Genomic DNA, 21,332 nt, shown 5'->3' with positions numbered 1-21,332 from the left:
TGTGGGGGATTCAACCTTTCTCTCTGGCTGCCCTTAGCATTTTCTTTTTCATTACAACCCTGGTGAATCTGATGATTATATGCCTTGGGTTTGCTTTTCTTGCAGAATATCTTTGTGGTGTTCTCTGTATTTCCTGGACTTGAATTTTGGCCTGCCTTGCTAGGTTGGAAAAATTTTCCTGGATAATATCCTGAAGAGTATTTTCCAGCTTGGATTCATTCTCTTTGTCACATTCAGGTACACCTATCAAATGTAGATTAGGTCTCTTCACATAGTCCCACATTTCTGGGAGACTTTGTTCATTCCTTTTTTCACTTTTTTCTCTAATCTTGGCTTCTTTTTTTAGTTCATTGAGTTAATCTTCAACTTCTGATATCCTTTCTTATGCTTGGTCAATTCAGCTGTTGAAATTTGTGAATACTTCGCAAAGTTCTCATGTTGTGTTTTTCAGCTCCATCAATTCACTCATATTCCTCTCTAAGTTGTCCATTCTTGTTATCATTTCCTCAAATCTTTTTTCAATGTTTTTAGTTTCTTTGCATTGTGTCAGAATATGTTCTTTTAGCTCACGGAAGTTTCTCATTACCCGCCTTCTGAAGTCTGATTCTGTCATTTCATCACACTCATTCTCCATCCAGCTTTGTTCCCTTCCTGGTGAGAAGTTGTGGTCCCTTGTAGGAAGCGAGGTGTTCTGGTTTCGGGTGTTTTCCTCCTTTTTTTGCTGGTTTCTTCCCATCTTTGTGGATTTATCCACCTGTCATCTGAGTAGTTGCTGATTTTCCGATTGGGTCTCTGAGTGGATGTCCACATTGTTGATGATGAAATATTTCTTTTTTTTAGTTTTCCTTCTAACAGTCTGGCCCTTCTGGTAAAGGACTGCTGAGGTCCACTCCGGGCCCTGCTTGCCTAGGGTACACCTGTAGCAGCTGCAGAACCGTGAGGGTTGCTACCAGTTTCTTCTTCTGCTGTCTTTGTCCCTGAATGATGCCCGCCAAATGTTGGTCTGATCAGCCCTTTGTGAGGTAACTCTTTGGATATACAGGGATCAGGGAGCTGCTTGAGGAGACTTTCTGTACTTTATACTTCAGGAGACAGTCTGTACTTTATAGTAGCTAAGTGCTGAGCTGTGAGCTATGCTGTTCATTCAGGGCTGCTAGGCAGGTGCATTTAAGTCTGCTGCAGCAGAACTCATAAAGGCCTCTTTTTTCCCTGGGTACTCTGTACCAGGGAGTTAGGGTTTTATTTATGAGTATCCATTGCACTGTCCTGTCCAGTAAGAAGACAGTCTAATAACTGCCTGCCTGTAGTGGCTATGCTGAGCTGCCGTGGGCTCTGCCCTGCTGCCGTGTGTAATTCCCTGTAGTCCTGTTTATATGGGTGTCGTTAGACCTGCTGTGGTGATGGCGGCCCGCCTCTGTAATGGTGGACTCTCTCTGTTATGGCAGGTTGCCTCACAACGGCAGGCTGTGTCAGCAATGGCAGAGTACCTCTGTGGGTGTCGAGTGCCTCAGTAATGGTGGACGCCCCTCCCCCTCCGAGCAGTACCATCCTGGGTTCAGCTGTGCTTGCTGTGAAACTCTCAACCTCGAGCGTTTCCAATTGCTTTTTTGTTTTTGTGGGGGTGGGACCCACCGAGCCTGATCACCTGACTCCCTGCCTCAGAGCCCTTTTTTTTTTTTTTTTTAAGTTGACTGATTGAATCTCTCCCAGGTGTTCCCGTTGTCTGCTGAAAGGGCGCCGGGGTCTGTGTGATTTCCCATGCAGTGACCCACTCCACTGGCTGGAACAACATTGCTGCCCGGGAATCTCCTGGCCTGGCTTTCTGTTTAAGTCCCATTTAATCAGATGAATGTGCTAATCTGCCTTCCGAAATCTCCAATTGCCAGTTTAACAGGGCAACCAAACCAGTGTATTTTGTACGGAGTGCCGCTGTGTTGCGGCCCAGGCTCAAACAGCCATGCTGGCCCAAGCAGCCGCGCTGGTGGCCCCTGAGGCTCCTACACCTGGGAATCTCCTGGTCTGTGGGCAATAAAGATCCGTCTGGAAATGCAGCATCCACTCACCATCTGCACTTTCACTGTGAGCTGTAATCCTGAGTTGGTTCTACAGCTCCATCTTCTCCCCTCTCAATATTAAATTTCTTCTTGTTAATCTTGGTAACTTTTTAAAGAAGGAATATATTCATTTAAGTTTGGCTGTTTGTTTTCCATATGTCTCATTTGTTATATAATCCTTGATTCATCCATTTTCTGCTTTTTTGTTACAGAAAGGATTTTTATTGCTTCTTTTCTCTTTATTGTTAAGTTTTATATTAAGCATTCTTGTGCTATTTATAGTCATTACCCTAGAGATTTCAGTATGGATTATTAACTTATTACACTTCACTCCAATTAAGGTGTACTACTTCCAGAATAAGGCAAAACCAACAATTTGCTACCTTTTTGGTTATGTCTCTTACTGCTCCACCTTATAAAAAGCCACACTCTTGCCATACCAAACCCTCGCTGGGATTCCTAATCACCTTATATGCACTCACCTCTCAGCACCATGTCTGTGATACTTGTTTTTCCTGCTTACCTGATCCCTTTAAAAAAATAAATTGTATTGTGTATGTTTAAGGCTCACAACATAATGTTATGGGTTACACATAGATAATAAAATTATTACTATAGTGAAACAGATTAGCATATGGATTATCTCAGTTGCTTTTGTTTGTATGACAACAGCAAATCAAATCTACTTATTTAACAAAACTCCCTAATACAATACTATTTTATTAACTTTAGTTCCTGTGTACATTAGAAGTCTAAACTTGTTTATCCTACATACATGCTGTTTGATATCCTTTGACTAACATCTCCCCATATCCTACCTGTCTCATTCCCCTGCCCCTGCCCAAGAATGAAACAGTTGTTACTGTCGGTTTATGGGTCCATCTCATTGTGATACAACCTTTGTCTGTATTACAGTACAAAGTGCATTAATTCATTTCTCCATTCATTTCACAGGAACAAATCACTATGCTAATGATTCCTCACCCAAAGACATAGATAACAGTCCCAGCTCTCAATGCTCTTAAAGATTATTAAAATGTATTTTAAATCACACTATTCTGGTGTTTTTTTCCTCTCAAACTTGATGTCAAAGTTAATAAAGATGATATTCATCGTTTAATCCCCAGACCCTATCACAGAGTAGATGCTTAGTATGTGCTTTTGAATAAATAAATAAATATCTTTCTTCATTTCCCCTGAGTCATTAGCCCAAATTCTTAGCACCTCATTTTTGTATGGCACTCATAGAATATGTATGGCATACCTGTTATGTGGCAGTCACTCTTCTACGTGCTGGAGACATTACGGTGAAAATCTTCCTGTTTCTGCGGAGCTTACATCCCAATGGGAAAATTAGTCAGTTCATAGGTGCAAACATAAATGTAGAATAGTAAGTAATACATGGGGGGAAAAAGCAAGTTTGGGAAATAGGTCATGATGTCTGGGATGCTGGTTTGTATTAATTATGAAAAATCTCTCCAAAAAATCATATTTGAGCAGAGGTCTGAGTAAAAATTCTTTGTTTCAACTGCTTATGCTCAAGAATCCTCAGAAAAAGTGTAAAAACACTGATTTATGTTTTTCTTCTTTCTATTTACTTGTAAAAAGTAGATAAAATACTTCAAAGTGTCACTAGCAGGGTTTTTTTTTTCTCTCTGACATAAATCTACATTCTCTCTCAGTATTTCATCTTATGAGATCTATTTTTAGATAGATTTATTATGTTCCAAACAGGATTTTCAAAATTCCTGTCTGTATAAATTCATTCACCCACATTTCTTCTTATGTAAAGTCTCCCTAGCCCCATACTTAAAACAAAAACTATTTTAATTCTGTATTCTTCTTCCAATTTGAGCTGAAATCTCACTTTCTCTAGTTCCAGCTTCCCGTCCATAAGAATTTCATTAATTTGCCACAATTTTCAAACTCTTCTAGGCCTAATTGTATAGTTCATTCAATTCCGCAAGTACGTTACTCCCCACAATTGCTGGTTTATAAGTTGTCTTTATATCTTCTCAATCGTAGAATATTTCTAGCTGTTTCAGGCCTGGGGTTATCCTATTCATATTTTCAATTTCCCTACCCACTGGGTACATATAGCAGACAATCAATAAACATATCAAAAATTGGTAGTCATGCCAATATATAAAACTGCCATACTAAATATGTCAGTTAGCTGGGGGAAGAATGCCAAGTGGGTGATGAGAAAATTAACATAAATTTCATCTTAAGTATCTACTATCTGCCTTGAGTATACATAGTGTCAAAGACATATTTATAAGACCTAGCAATTTTTCTGCTTAATACTCATACATTTAAATATAATATTTAATTTGTATATTTTGATTATTTAAAACATCTCACATACCTTTCATACTCTTTTGAACATAGCAAATGCCATACTAATTTTCATATTTAAAGAAAGGATGCTGCATTGATTTTATATTTGATAATAGCAAATTATGCTATAAACATTGATGTTGAAATAAGAAAAGCAATAGAGAAATAACCACTGTTAAAAGCTCTGAATATTATAAATATTCAAAAATAAAATTTCTTTTTGTTTAGAGTCTTCTGCTTTATTTTTGTTTAGTGTCTTCTGCTTTATTTTTGTTTAGTTTGCAAAAGTAATGTAAAACTGTACGAGACAATATAGACCATGAGGCTCTACATATTAGAACTTAAGATGAATTGATAACATTTGCAGTAAAAATTGCTTGCTCTGTGTATAAAAAAAAATGCCATTTTAAATCCTATTCCAACAACTGCAAAGAAATGTCTAGTGTGCCATAATTAGTGGCTCACAATTTTGTTTTATACCTTTAGTGAATCATTCATTCATTTAAAAAGCTTTATCTCATGAGATTCATCATTCTGAACACCAAATGGATGTACAAATAAAATAAATGTCCTTTTAATTGACAGATGTTCTAATGAATGTATAGCTTTAAATGTTTATTTTGTAGTTGTAGATGTCACTGAATCTAAAGGCTCAGCATCAGAAATATCTGTACAATATTTTTGAAAACAAGCTTCAGGTGGATATATGCATTTTACTTAGGACACAAGAATTTAAAAATAAAAATATGTTGGCCGGGTGCAGTGGCTCATGCCTATAATCCCAGCACTTTGGGAGGCCAAGGCAGGAGGATTACCCGAGGTAAGGAGTTCAAGACCAGCCTGGCCAATGGGATGAAACCCTATCTCTACGAAAAATACAAAAATTAGCTGGGCGTGTTTGGCAGGCACCTGTAATCCCAGCTACTCTGGAGGCTGAGGCAGGAAAATCTCTTGAACCTGAAAGGTGGAGGTTGCAGTGAGCCAAGATCTGCCATTGCATTCTAGCCTGGGCAAAAAAAGCAAAACTCTGTCTCCAAAATAACATAAATAAATAAATAAGTTGAAAAAATGATACTACTTTACAGTATCATTTTCTTTTTTTTTAATTATTATTTCAATCGTTTTGGGAAAACCGGTGGTGGTTGCTTACATGTATAATTTGTTTTTCTTTTGTATTACACTTTAAGTTCTGGGGTACATGTGCAGATGGTGCAGGATTGTTACATAGGTAAACACATGCCATGGTGGTTTGCTGCATCCATCCCCCTGTCATCTATATTAGGTATTTTTCCTAATGTTAGCCCTCCCCAATTCCCCTGCTATCCCTCCCCTAGCTCTCCCACCCTCCAACAGACCCTGATGTGTGATGTTCCCCTCTCTGTGTCCACATGTTCTCATTGTTTAGCTCCCACTTATGAGTGAGAACATGCGTTGTTTAGTTTTCTGTTCTTGTGTCAGTTGGCTGAGAATGATGGTTTCCAGCTTCATCCATGTCCCTGCAAAAGACATGGACTCATCCTTTTTTTTATTTAATTGTACTTCAGGTTCTGGAGTACATGTGCAGATCATGCAGGATTGTAGTATAAGTACACATGTAGCAATGTGGTTTGCTGCCTCCATTCCCCTGTCAACTACACCCGGCATTTCTCCCCATATTATCTCTCCCCGACCTCCCCACCACCTCGCTGTCCCACCCTTACCCCCCTGCCACCGCCAACAGACCCCAGTGTGGATGCTCATCTCCCTGTGTCCATGTGTTTTCATTGTTCAAAACCCACCTGTGAGTGAAAACATGTTGTATTTGGTTTTCTGTTCTTGTGTCAGTTTGCTGAGAATGACGGTTTCCAGATTCATCCATGTCCCTACAAAGGACACAAATTCATCATTTTTTTGTGGCTGCATAGTATTCCATGATGTATATGTGCCACATTTTCTTTATTCAGTCTATCACTGATGGGCTTTTGGGTTGATTCCAAGTTTTTGCTATTGTGAACAGTGCTGCAATAAACATATGTTCGCATGTGTCTTTATAATAGAATGATTTATAATCCTTTGGTTATATAATCAGTAATGGGATTGCTGTTTATGCTTAAATTGTTTAGTGGTGACTTCTGAGATTTGGGTGTCCCATCACCTGAGCAGTGTACACTGAACCCAGGGTGTAGTCTTTTATCCCTTCCCCTTCCTGCTGAGTGCCCAGAGACCATGATATTATTATGCCGTTGTGTCCTCATATCATAGCTCTCACTTATAACTGAGAACTTACGATGTCTGCTTTTCCATTTTTGAGTTACTTCACTTAAAATGGTGGTCTGCAGCTCCATTAAGGTTTCTGTAAATACCATTATTTCATTTCTCTTTATGGCTCAGTAGTATTCCGAGATGTGTGTGTGTGTGTGTGTGTGTGTGTGTGTGTGTGTGTGCGCGCATGCCATATTTTCTTTAGTCACTCATTGATTAATGGGCATTTAGGCTGGTTCCATATTTTTGCAATTGCAAATTGTGTTACTATAAACATGTACCTGTGAGTGTTTTTTCACTTAATGACCTCTTTTCCTCTGAGTGTGTGCCTCGTAGTGGGCTTGTGAATCAAATAGTAGTTTTTGTTTTAGTTATTTTAGTTCTACATATATCCAGTAATGAGAAAAGAACTATTTTTAGTTATTTCCTCATTACTGGATATATATACCCAAAGGATTATAAAACATTCAACTATAAAGTCACTTGCACATGTATGTTTATTACAGTACTGTTCACAATAGCAAAGACTTGGAACCAACCCAAATACCCATCGATGATAGACTGGATAAAGAAAATGTGGTACATATATACCATGGAATACTATGCAGCCATAAGAAAGGTTGAGCTCATGTCCTTTACAGGGACATGGGTGAAGCCGGAAACCATCATTTTCAGCAAACTGACACAAGAACAGAAAACCAAACACCATATGTTCTCACTCATAAGTGGGTGTTGAAAATGAGAACACATGAACACAGAGAGGGGAACATCACACACTGGGGCCTGTCAAAGGATGGGGTGCTAGGGGAGGGATAGCAGAGAGAACTGTGGGGGGTAATATTAGGAGAAATACCTAATGTACATGACGGGGTGATGGATGCAGCAAACCACCATGGCACATGTATACCTATGTAACAAACCTGCACATTCTGCACATGTACCCTAGAACTTAAAGTATAGTAAAAGAAGAATCTCCATACTGTTTTCCATGGTGGTTGCACTAGTATACATTACCACCAGCAGTGTAAAAGTGTTCCTTTTTAATCACATTCACATGAATATCAACTATTTTTTAATATTTAAATTGCCATTTTTGCAGGAGTAAGATGGTTTCATGTTGTGGTTTTTATTCAGATTCCTTTAATAATTATTGATGTTTAGCATTTTTCATATGTTTATTGTCCATTTGTATATCTTCATTGGAGAATTGTCTATTCATGTCCTTAGTCCACTTTTTAATGAAGTTATTTATTTATTTACTTATTTTTCTGGCTGATTTGTTTAAGTCCTTGTAGATTCTGGATGTTAGTACTTTGTCAGATGAATAGTTCATGAAGATGTTCTCCCACTTCGTGCATTGTCTGTTTTCTGGTTATTTCTTTTGATGCACAGTAACTTTTGAATTTAATTATGTCCCATCTATTTATCTTTGTTTTTGTTGCATTTGCTTAGTGATTCTTGGTCATGAAGTCATTGCCTAAGCCAATGTCTAGAAGAGTTTTTCTGATTTAATCTTCTAGAACTTTTAAGATTTCCGGTCTTAGATTTAAGTATTTGATCCACCTTGAGTTGATTTTTGTATAAAGTGAGAGATGAGGATCCAGTTTTTTTTCTTCTGTATGTAACTCACCAATTATTTCAACACTATTTCTTGAATGGGATATCTTTTCTACACTTTGTGTTTTTGTTTGATTAATCAAAAATCAATTGGCTGTAAGTATTTACCTTTATTTCTGGATTCTCTATTGCATTCCACTGGTGTACCTGCCTGTTTTTATACTGGTATCATGGTGTTTTGGTAACTATAGCCTGGTAGTATACTTTGAAGTCAGGTAATGTGATGCCTCCAGATTTGTTCTTTTTTCTTAGTCTTGCTTTTGTTATGTGGGATCTTTTTTGGTTCCATATGAATTTTAGGATTGCTTTTTCTAGTTTTGTTAAAAATTATGATGGCATTTTAATGGAAATTGCATCAAATGTATAGATTGCTTTTAGTAGTACGGTCATTTTTACAATATTGATTCTATCCATCCATGAGCATGGGATGTGTTTTCATTTGTTTGTGTCCTCAGTAATTTCTTCCAGCCATGTTTTGTATTTTTTCTTGTAGAAATTTCACTTCCTTGATTAGATACATTTCTAAGTTGGCTTTTTTTTTTTTTTTGGCAACTGTTGTAACAGGGTTAAGTTGTTGATTTGATTTTCAGCTTGGTCACTGTTGGTGCCTAGCAGTGTTACTGATTTGTTTTCATTGATTTTGTATACTGACACTTCATTTACTGATAAATGAATTCAGTAAACTAGTAAATTAGAAGCTTTTTGGATGACTCTTTGGGGTTTTCATGGGACATCATTATATCATTGGTGAACCATGACAGTTTGACTTCCTCTTTACCAGTTTGGATACCCTGTATTTCTTTCCCTTGTCTGATTACTCTAGCTAGGACTTCCAGTACTGGGTTGAACAGCAGTGGTGAAAGTGGGCATCCTTGTCTTGTTACAGTTCTCAGGAGAATGCTTTCAACTTCTCTGACTCCTTTCAGTATAATGTTGGCTGTGGGTTTGTCATAAATGTGTTTTATTGCCTTGAGTTATATCTCTTCTATGACAATTTTACTGAGGGTTTTCATCATAAAGGGAGACTGGATTTTGTCAGATGCTTTTTCTACATCTATTGACATCATAATATGTTTTTTTTTTCATTCTATGTGTGTGGTATATCACATTTATTGGCTTGCACCCAGCATACAATTTTTTTAAAACTATGATTTATGGAATGACATAAATCTAATTAATACAAGAGACTATATAAGGTCAATAGAACTTATAGCTAATTTTGTCATTAAGGGGAGAAAGATTTATGCCTTTCAAGCATTTCCCCATGTTATATATTAATTTCTAACTATGGAAGTGCCTAGTGAACATTAGTCTCTCTTTTATTTAGTTACATGTAACTAGGTAGAACAATGCTTATTTTATGGCATAACTGTTAAATAATATATATAAAGTAATTTAACACAATACTTTGTACATCATGAATGCTCAATAACTAGCTGTTATATACATGAAATTTCTCACTGATGTTTATTTTCCATTTTGATTGGAAAGTAGTAAGTGACATTTTCTCCTAAGAAATCAAACAGGGAAGCAAAGAAAAAGTAGTTTTGTTTTTGTTTTTGTTTTCGACACCAAATGTGACACATTTAAACATTTTTGTTTCTCTTCCTTTAATTGGAGAGGTTTTCGTCTGCTTTTGAGAATATAATTTCTAATCCATCCCCAGACGTTTGATCTTGGCTGTCAGTGCTACTGAATTTAAGGGCAGTAGTAACAGGAAACTAAGGCAAAGAAGATACTTTTTCTTTTTTGAGGAATCACTGATATAGAAACCAAATTTTCTAACAAAATCTTGAATTCTAGTAATAAAAAATGAACATATTTGTAAATCAAGGTTACTAATGTGAAAAATATTAAAATCTCTAAATATTTTTAAATTTGTTTTTTAAACTTTCATACTCTATTAATAACTATTTTATTTAAAAGGGTACTAGAAATATTTTTATTTTTAAGAGCACTAGAAATACTTTCTTAAATGATGGATTATAAATACATATTATTACACACATACATACACAGAGAAATACATATTAATTACTAAGCTTAAATCTATAATATTAAATAGCAATTGTATTAAAATGAATACCAGAATAAATGACAGTTAATATTTATTGTTAACTCTCTAATTAGATGAGAAATCATATGAGTTATAAAGAAAGAGGAAGCAAAAATATTATTCGAAATAAACATATTGTGTATCTGTAAAACACTAGAGATTTTTTAAATCATTTAAAAACTAGTTCAGTAAGGTGACTAAATAAGAAGTCTAAAAATAAGTATCTTGAGTGTGTTTTATTTAGAAAAATGTAGTGAAAGAAAGAGTACTACACACAATACAGTGAAGACAAAAAACACCTCTAAAAATTTACCAAAAATTGCATGGGACTAAAAGAATGAAAACTACATGAAATGCTACTGAGGTCCCAGGGCAGAACATTTGAAAAATAGTCAATATATATAAAATATTAATTATATAAGGATGAACAGAAAATCTAATGTAATCTAAAAAACAAAGTTCAGGAAGTCCATTTTATTAAACAGTTCACATTGAAAAATAAACATGTTATTAGTTGGAAAAAGAATATGATAAGAAAAAGGTTCACATGTATTAAAATGTGTTACTACTGTGATGTTTCCAATGCAAGGACTGGCATAACAGTGAAATTCCGTGGTAATTTTTTTTTTTTTTGAGATGGAGTTTCACTGTTGTTACCCAAACAAGTATGCAAAGTTTTGTACATAGCCTTTTAAAGCAGGGAAGAAGAAAGCAAATCACTCAATACATGTTTTTAATTTGCTTTTGTTTTGTTTTGTATATGACAAGGTCTCATTCTTTCATCCAGGCTGGAGTGCAGTGGCCCAATCTTGGCTAAATGCAACCTCTGCATTCCGGGTTCAAGCGATTTTCATTCCTCAGCCTCCCCAGTAGCTGGGATTACAGCTGTGTGCCACCATGCTTGGCTATTTTTGTATTTGTAGTAGAGATGGTGTTTCGCCAGTTTAGCCAGTCTGCTCTCGAACTCCTGGTCTCAAGTGATCAGCCTACCTTGGCCTCCCGAAGTGCTGGGATTACAGACCTGAGCCACTGTGACCAGCCTTGATAAATTGTATTTTTATAACTTCCTGAATGTTTGTTTTGAAAAAAAAATAAAAATTATATATATCTCACTTCTCACACCAAAACATATTCCAGATGTTTCAAAAATTTTAATAGGTAAAATAAATATAGAATGTTACTAAAACGCTATATAAATGGATTCCAAAAATGATATTGGACTAGGCATGGCCTTCTTTGTATATATATAAAATATAAAATGAGAATGTTTGAAAGAAAAAATAAAATCTGGATAAAAAACTTAATTAGATTTAATAAAATATTTGCAACATAGGTAGTGAATAAAAATATAATGAATATAGTACATAAAGAACACAAATTGTTTTTTTTAATGCCTGAACAATCATTTTACAATAAAAGAAATAGAAATAATATAAGCAATTATTAATTTGTAATAATCAAGAAATACCAAATTAAAATATGAGGAATATATATTTTACTGATGAAGTTGGAAATATACAATATTTCTCAGGATGTATGATAACTGTTAGGCATATGTTAAAGGTATTTACAGTAATTCCATTTCTACAAATTTCTGCTTCCCCTTCATAACTGTGGAAAGCAAAGATGCTCATTGTTTGTAATGGGAAAATTAGAAATAACTTTATAGTATATTTTCAGTGGAATGGTATAAATTGGTCTACAATCAAATAACATCAATTACTGGAATTAAATAAAAAATACACAGTTATTCTGGAAAAAGTCAAATTGCAAATCAATATATGTATTAGAATCTGCATGCAAATATTAATAAACATACACTAAAAATCTTGGCAGTGGTTCTCTCTGCAATGCGAGATTACACTTTCTACTGTTGTGTTGTTTGCTTTTTATATTGAGTATATTTTATTTACCTAAAGGCAATTAAAATAATGTAATAAAGTCCTAGTACTAGCTCCTTCTGCAGAGCACAGCAATAGGTGATGATACACATTTCAGTCTTCATATCTTTCCCAGAAGATAAAATGGCTTTTATAGAGACGGTAATCTCATTCTGTTTTCTTCTGCTAGGGAAAGGTGAACATGGGAAACCTTACCCCCTTACCGAAGAGGACCACGATGACTCAGCTTACAGGGAAAATGGTTTCAATATTTTCGTCAGCAACAATATTGCTCTAGAGAGGTCTCTGCCAGATATTCGTCATGCTAAGTGAGTATCCACACATCAGTAATCAGGGTAGGGTTTTTTGGTTTGTTTTGTCCTTTGATTTTTTAAAATGTTTGTCACTGTGAGATATGTAACCAAATATTTTATCCTAATCACTTTGATAAAAAAGTCATAGTACATCATCTTAAATATACTTGCTCTAAATTGAAGTCACCATTAAAATTTCAAAACAATACTGAATCTCTAAAAATTCAGTACACATTTTTGTTGACTGTATTAACTCATTACAATGAAATATTTTAAGACAATATCCATACGTTTAACTTTCGATCATGTAAATTACAAGGCAAGCATTTTTCACTGTTTATTCAAGCTACCAGAGCTGTCTACATGTGTGTGTCTTCTATGAACTCCATTCTCACCCCAGCTATATTTAGTGCCATGGTTGTTGCATTTCCATAAAGAATGCCCTACATGAATGTATCCGTAATCCAAAGGTAATGATTGCTGGTTCAATTTCTTGTCACGTTATGAACTGCTCGTGGCTTGTCTATTGATAGTGAGTACAGTTTGTATTGAATTGTAGCTACATATTATAGTTTAAATAATAGTATTATATATACTTACCCAAAATCCATTCTCTCTTTACCCACACCCATCTACCTCTAACATCACTTACTGTACTTTTCATTTTAATGTGTTACGGTATTTTTAATAGCATAAAAACACCAAAGGATACCAAGAACATGCAATGTGATAAGAATTAGGAATGTAGTATTGGCACATGTATTTGGTAAATCTGTCCAACTGTATTAGTACAGCTATCCTTCTACCCACAACAACCCAACAACTTCCCTTTGGAAACATCAGTGTGAGAGAGAGAAAACTGGGGGGAAAAATCAGGGCAACTAATTAAAATAAGAATTAGGAATCTAAATTAAACCAGTAATTTAATGTAAATAAAATTCCATACCTTTGTGCAAAGATAATTGACCCTTTAGAAAAAAATATCAGTACATTATGATGTGAAGGACTATTTTCCAGTTGTAATACTGTATCTTTAGAAACGTATTGAAAATTATGAAATAGTTACTGTTTTTCTCCTCAGGTTTTATGTGAATTTGCATTTCCCAATATAGTTAAGCAGAAGATTAATGTGAAGATCAAATCAATTTTTTCCTAAATTGAGGGCTTTAAATATTGACCCAAGCCTTTTAACCAGCCAAATTATCCCCAGGTTACCTGAAATTATCTACAGTAATTCCCACTGACAAATAACATTTCTAGTTATGAGAAATTTTAATACCTAATTGCACATAATCAAAGATGCATTAAATTGCATTGTTGGCATAATAAATATGCTCAGAGAATGATTTCCATCTATCCACTTCTTTCCCTCTCCACACTTCTAATCTCAGTCTCTTAATGTGTATTATTCAAGTGGAAAGAATAACAAGTATAGAAAGAGTGCAGACAATCACTGAAGCCAAAAGAAGGTGGTTATTCCCGTTCTTCCCCAAACCTGTGTTTTTAGTGTAACCACCACCTTTTAAGAAAAGATATCTTATGGAATAATGGGAAAAATGGAAAGATGTAAGAAAAATTTTTGAAATTGTTATTAGAGTTGCTGAATTTACAGTATGCAGAAAGCATTATTGTAAATGTTAAGGAAGAAAATTTGGGCAAAATATAATCTGTAATAATATTCTAACTTAGTTACTAAGGCTGGATGTTTAACAGGACAAGTGGTCATGTAGTAAGGAAAAAAGAGGCTGGGCATGGTGGCTTACGCCTGTAATCCAAGCACTTTGGAGGCCAAGGCGGACGGATCACCTGAGGTCGGGAGTTCAAGACCAGCCTGACTAACATGGTGAAACCCCGTCTTAAAAAAAGAAAAAAATGCAAAAACAAACAAATAAACAACAACAACAAGAAAAACCTCGAGAAGGTTTGAGATGGATAATGAGAAAGTGTTAAGTATGATACTACCAGGAATAAAGTTCACCTTGGTGAGGTCAGCATTTGACTCTCAGCAATGCTGGAAGAAAAGTCCAGTGTCACCTCTGATTTTGCCAGTGCTCCACGTGCAGGAAGCCAGGAGCAAGAATGCCTTACAGGTTCCCACTCTAAAGTACTATGTTTTTGATTTCATCTGTGCTTCACCAAAGGCAGGTACATTTAACCACAAGAGTATGCAGCTCTGTGTAAGTTTAAATTAATCGAAATTATAAATCAAATTGCAACATATTTCAGAATTATCAATTTAACTAGGCTGAAAGTATTGGACTATAGTTTTTTCATATTGACACAATCCATAGAATAGAATGCAAACTGTTTATGACTTCCAAAATAAAACATAAAAGTTCTAAGAAACTTGTCCTTTTCAGTAAGTCAACTGAAACTACAGTCTCGGAGTGCTAGGAGGGAAGAGTCTATTTTTCTTTATTCTAGGATTTTGCAAGGGAAGATTTGGGGCCTCCTATCTTGAGATTTAACTGAACTTGATCTTATTCTAAACCATACTAGTGAGACTTATGCCACTGTGCTACACTATTGGTCACTCCCTGTATATTCAAGTGCTCTGTACTCTCTCATATTCTCACGTTTAGTTTAAAAAATCATGGTTTTGTATGTTTTGATATAAAGTGTACATTCTAGTTCACTATGAAGAATATTTAAGACAAGTTATTTCAGAAATCCTAATGCATAGGCATTTACAAAAGACATTTTCCTATTCATTTCTTCTTTACTAGTATAAAAACAGACTGCTTTTCTGACTTTGTTAGAATCAGTAATAGCTTTCCATAATTAGGAGCCATGGATGAAGGATGATTGGCCTGTGTGCAATAACTTGATCAGACTTTTGTTTCTCCAAATAATAAATTTCAAGCTTTTCACTTTTGTTTTTAATTTTTTTATATTCTTTCCAAATGTTCTTAGCAGCTCTCTGTCTTACAGATTCTTACACTATCTATTCCTCGGTATATCAAATTTTTATCTTTTTTTATATACTCCTAGTCCTTCATTTTTGATTGATATTTTTTAGCATATACTTGATGTATTTTAAATACTCACTCCCTTCTTCCATTCATGTCAGGTTATGTCTATTCATAGTGCCTGTGATCAGCCTGGAATCTGTCCTTAGAACATCTTATCTTTATATTTTATTTAATGCAGTGTTGATAGGAATTTTACCATGAGCACTTTACAAATTTACAATGAGCATTTACAAATGTCCAATTAGTGAATATCTTACTGCCCTGGCTTGGTTTTGCCACACTTTAAGTTTTTCTCCACTTGGGTATTGTTTTTGCCATGTCTTTGTGTTCAGTCACCTACCTGAGATGTCACATATATTCTTTCCATGCTATGGAACACCTTATTTAGCTTATAGTTCAGGATGGGAGACATAAGACATCTATTTGAAATACACATATGAAACAGGGAAATGGATAACTATGTAAGAATGACCTATATAGAAAAGAAGCTCTGATAAATTTATGCATATGTCATTACTAAGATAAAATTGAAGAATTTTTAAGCAAGTATTACTCCCTGGCTATGGAAAAATTCATATCTATGAAAAAATAAAATAATTGAGATTAGGAAATGTAAGAACCATTCTGTCAGGAGAGTTGAGGTAGGCTCCACAGCAATTTCCGTTAAATGCATCCTTGATATGAGTTCCATTTTGGGGAGGCTGTTATAAATGTATGTGTGTGGGCTGGGCATGATGACTCACGCCTGTAATCATCCCAGCACTTTGGGAGGCTGAGGCAGGCAGATCACGAGGTCAGGAGTTTGAGACCAGCCTGGCCAACATAGTGAAATCCTGTCTCTACTAAAAATACAAAGATTAACTGGACATGGTGGTGGGTGCCTGTAATCTCAGCTACTTGGGAGGCTGAGGCTGGATAATCATTTGAACCTGAGAGGAGGAGGTTGCAGTGAGCCAAGATCGTGCCATTGCACTCCAGCCTGCATGACAGGGTGAGACTCTGTCTCAAAAAAAAAAAAAGTGTATGTGTTTATGTAGATAAATATTTATGCACATAAATGTTACCTGAGATAGACTACTAAGATTGCTGAGTAGCTGAGATATTTTAAAATTAGTATAGTCTTATGTTGTATTGTGACTTATCATTTCTTTTTTATGTCACTAATATTGCCCAGATATAAATAATTTTAGGTTCATGCCTTTGAAAGTAACTTGAGCACGAGATATCACAGAGTTTTCTCCCAATACTCAATACTCCATTTATTATCAAAGTCATGAAGATAAAACTATTTCTATCTAAGAGAATGTTTACAGTCTCTTGGATAATAGGATTGCTTTCAGTAGCGTTGCAGTTATATCGGACTAATGTGTCATGGTCCTGTTTCCTGTAGTTTCAGAACCATTTGAGAGATGGTTCCAGAAATTATTTGCTATCAAAACATTCTCTTTATTATTGTTGCAATTCTATTGGTGAGCATGGTTTAGATGTAGGCCAAGTATTGTACTCAATACTGAAGTTCAGAATGAGGCACATTCAGCCTTCAAGTCAGAGACATTACTGGATAAAATACACAAAATTGTCAAATGTAAGTCATGGATGGCAGAATAAGATGACTGATCTCTGCAGGCAAGCAGGTTCCAAAGCAGAAAAAAAAAGCAAAGAAGGAGCTGGCCAAGTAGAGTAAGCTTTGTCATCCAAACTCACAAATCTCTTTCTCCAGGAAAGTCTGAAAAGGTGGAGAAAGGCCAGGAGTATTTGTCTAATGACTGTCCTGACATAAGGGAACACCTATGGAGAAAAGGAGTCTCCTTCTGTGATAACCAGTATATAGTACTTACACAGTACTTACATGAAGTACTTACAAAGTAAGCACTGTGTGCTATTTCTCAACATATATGGACTTTGGAGCAAATTCTTGATTTTTCAGTGCCTTATATTCTAAACACTCCTGCCTTCCAGGAAACATATTAAATAATGATTCTAAATATATTGACTTACACGACTTGCATTGTGATGCTGAACAAGTCAAATTGCATTTTTTATTTTTATGTGCCCATTTCTGTGAGTGGGGAAGCAAGTATCTTCAGGTTCCTCACCATGTACTAAGATTATTATAATTGGGACCGGGTTTACCAAATCAGCGATAGCATGATCTATTCAGCTATTTCTTTGTCTTCTGATGATGATTCTTCTGATTCTCTTTTTTATTTGGAGATGTAAAATATAAGGAGACCTAGTATATTCTAACTTCAAAATTTCAATTGTAAATACATAATTAGATTTTATGAGTCAATTCTGAGTTTATTAGAAAGAATAATTATGTATTCAATTTCTTTCAACTAAGATTTAGTAAATATACTATGAGTAGTATTTATTTTATTTTTATACATAGTAGAAAAATATGATCTGTTTTGACTCTTGTCTATGTAATTCTAGAGCTCAGTGGCAAACATATTTAACTATTTTAAAATGTGCAAGAATAATTTTTTGTATTTCTCAATTTCAAAAGCAACATAAAAAAGTGAATAGCACTGGTTGATTTCCTTTTCCATTTTTATTATGGTATCCTTGTGAACTTGATTAATTACCTTCATTCAACAAATTTACCAGTGAATTCAGAAGCAAAACAAACTAAAATGACTACACTCCAATTAGGTGTGAATGTTGCCACAGAGAAAGAGATGAGAAATATATCTTTTAAATTAGACACTGTTCCAGCTGAAGTTACATCTAAATATTACTTTTAAAAAGCAATTAAATGATAAGCAGCAGATTGAAAGAAGGAATGGCTAGAATCAAGTAGAAGTCATCTTTCAAAACTGTTGTTTAAGTGAGTATTCTTCATTATTTTTTAAAAACCAATTGTATGCACAGTAATGCAGACATTAGTACATAAGTTCTAAGAGTCATTACAGAAAGCCATAATGAAATAACATCAATAAAAAATTTAGATATAAATCTCATTCTGGAATAAAGCCTGAAAGAGACAGAAGTTTATCACTGTAACTAAGAAGTGTGTCCCTGTTGAAATGAAAATCTATCTGGAGAGATAACAATTAAGCCTTGTCAGACATTAACCTTTTGGAGTGACCATGAGGCTGAGGCTTTGAAAGGCTGAATGATGACAAGAATAAGGGAATTGGAGTCTAAAAGAGTAATAATGGGAAAATAGTGAACATGCAAAAAAAAATCTAGAAATAATCTGTAGCTGCTTCAAAATAATGTGTATTGAATATAAAAGAACAGCCTTTGTAATCTTATGATAAGGATCAAATAAAGAAAACTAAAAGCATAAGTCTGAGAAATAGATTCAGAATTTTAACCCTTTAAGGAAACTGAAAATTTGATATAATAACATACATTGCTCTGTAAGGTTTATCTAACAACTGGATTTCTAAATTTCCCCTTCCTTATTTTACTCCTACCCGCAAAAGTTTACTGAAAGGAGAGGCAGTGATTTAAGATTTTAGGTTATATATAACAAAGAATATGAGTCAGTGAGAAAATTGTTTCGTTTTGAAGAGAATGCTGGAGCTTCCTTTCCAAATCAGCAAGCCAGGTAATCTTAAACTATTGTTAAAGTAATCACCAGCAGTTAGATTGTGAGGCCAAACAGTGGTATTAATAAATGTGATTGTGGCCAAAGGATAATTTATAAATCTAATGCTCACTCAAATTAAAAGACTAAAGTAGATATATCACATATTCTCTGGAACTTAATCATGAACACAACTGGTTGGACCATCAATGTGCATGTTGCCACAGTACGGAAAAAAAAATCATTTAAATTTTTGATTAATTTATCTCATGTATAAACATTATTGATTTGAATATTTAAAATGTACACTTAAATATTAATTTTATTGTCAAATATTCACAGATAATTGTACTTCATCTTATAAAAAAAGTCTGTAAATTTTATTTTAAATCATCTTAAAACATACTTTATCAAGATTAGAAATTCTGATAAGTATTTTTCAATAACAAATGTGCTCTTACCTGAACTTTTAAGTTATCTGACAATTATTTATTAAGCATATGAGTGACAAGCAGTTAGATGAGTTTATAAATAAGTCACCACCCAAAAGTTGACTTCTGGCATGTCAGCATAAGATACTCTCCTGACTTGCTCCTGGTGAAGCTGATGAAAATTATTTCTTTAAAAATATGCAAGTCTCTGGAAATGGTCCTAAAGGCAAATAGAAAGGGAAGAAGCATCTATTCAGGATAATTTGTAAAAATCTGGTAAGAATGGAAAGAATCTGTGGTATCTGAATGAAGACCATTCCATCCTTCTCAACCAGCTCAGCAAGTCAGTGACACTACTTCAGAAAGTTGAACCAAGAACACAGGGCTTCTCTTGGCCTCATGTTTGTGATATGGTGGTTTCACATGAGTGATGCAAGCAGAGGTTCACAGACTACTGGTCCCCTTTCCCTGTGGGCTCAGCTTCTAGAGCAGAGTGTCTTTCAAGGCATCTTTGCCTTGTCTCCACCCTTATCACCAGAGCTTTGCTTCAGAGATTTTGCCTGAAAGAGAAGCAAGGCACAAAACATATAGCACCAAATATCTTCTCAAAGAAACTGACTTATTTGCAACATCGCATAGAGAAGTTCAAGCATAAGGACGCTCTTATAAAAATCTTGTAAAAGAGCAAAGATTGTGGTGAAAAGTAATTGGACGATGGTGGTCTGTGTATTTATGAAGATACAGCCCAGACTGTTAGCCAGACATTTTGCAGGTGGGAATTAAAGAATGAGAAACTTGGGAGGATCCCTCCTGGTGTCAGAACAAATATCACAGAGAGACTTCAAAAAGTAACCCTTCAAACGAGCCACAATTTGATCAGATTATTTTTGTAGAGCAATTTATATTTCAGGTCATTGTTAAAAACAAGAAAGCAATCAACCAGCAGTTAATGGTGTTTAACAGCAGGATGCAGTCAGAAAAAAAGAGAAAGAAAGCCCTACCAATACCACCTCATCTCAGGCTGGATGTGGGCATACTCAAAGCCACACCTCCCTAAGCAGCAACATTGAAGACTTAACCATGTGATGAAAAAAAGTAGACTTCACTAAAATACGTCATTTTCTTTTATCTGTGATTTTACTTTTTGAGGCTTTATTTACCTATGGTAAATCATAGTCAGAAAAAAAGTGAGTTTAGTACAATAAGATATTTGGAGAGAGAGAACAGTAACATAATTTTTATTTAAGTATATTATTATAATTGTTCTATTTTATTATTGTTGTTAATATCTTACTCTGCCAAATTTATGAATTTAACATTTTCATAGCTGTGTATGTACCAGAAAATAATAGTAAAATAGAGTTAGATATTGTCTGCCATTTTGGGCATCTACTAGGCGTCGTTGAAGGTATTCCCCATGGATGTGAGGGTTAGGGGGTGGGGCTACTGTAATCAGGTTAGTTACTAAAAAATAAATAAGCAAATAACAACAAGTCCAAGTAGAAGGTAGAAGAATCAGTACTTAGAGTTGCTAAAATACATCCTCTGAAACATCCGGTTTCCAACAAAAGTTTATCAGCTTTGCAAAGAAAGAGTGAAGTGTGACCCCCAAAATAAAAAAGGCAGTTAATACAAACTGTGAGAGCTATTAGAGATTAACCATAACAGAAAAAGGCTTCAAACTAGCCATTATCAATATCTCTACTGAACTAAAGGAAATATAATAAAAGAAACGAAGGTATTATGATAATGTTTCATTAAATGGAAAACACCAGTAAAGAGAGAAATTAGAAAACAATAAAACAGATCAAATTAAACTTCTAGAGTTGAAAGCTGCAATAGCTAAAACAAAAAGTTATTTTGAGTGGCTTAAGAGAAGGTTGCAACTG

General features: G+C 34.9%; 1 protein-coding gene across 1 annotated transcript in view; it reads left to right on the top strand.

Moving 5' to 3' along the window:
* GALNTL6 (polypeptide N-acetylgalactosaminyltransferase like 6) overlaps positions 1-21,332 on the top strand; it is a 1,268,478-nt gene that overhangs the window by 505,725 nt on the left and 741,421 nt on the right. Inside the window, exon 4 of the mRNA XM_002745217.6 lies at positions 12,379-12,517. Coding sequence (XP_002745263.2) covers positions 12,379-12,517 — 139 coding nt within the window. The remainder of the gene's footprint in view (positions 1-12,378; positions 12,518-21,332) is intronic.

This window comes from Callithrix jacchus, chromosome 3 (assembly GCF_049354715.1).
Source record: "Callithrix jacchus isolate 240 chromosome 3, calJac240_pri, whole genome shotgun sequence".
NCBI classification, from domain to species: domain Eukaryota; kingdom Metazoa; phylum Chordata; class Mammalia; order Primates; family Cebidae; genus Callithrix; species Callithrix jacchus.
Note: the sequence above shows the minus strand (reverse complement) of the source record. Positions and strands in the feature narration are given on the sequence as shown.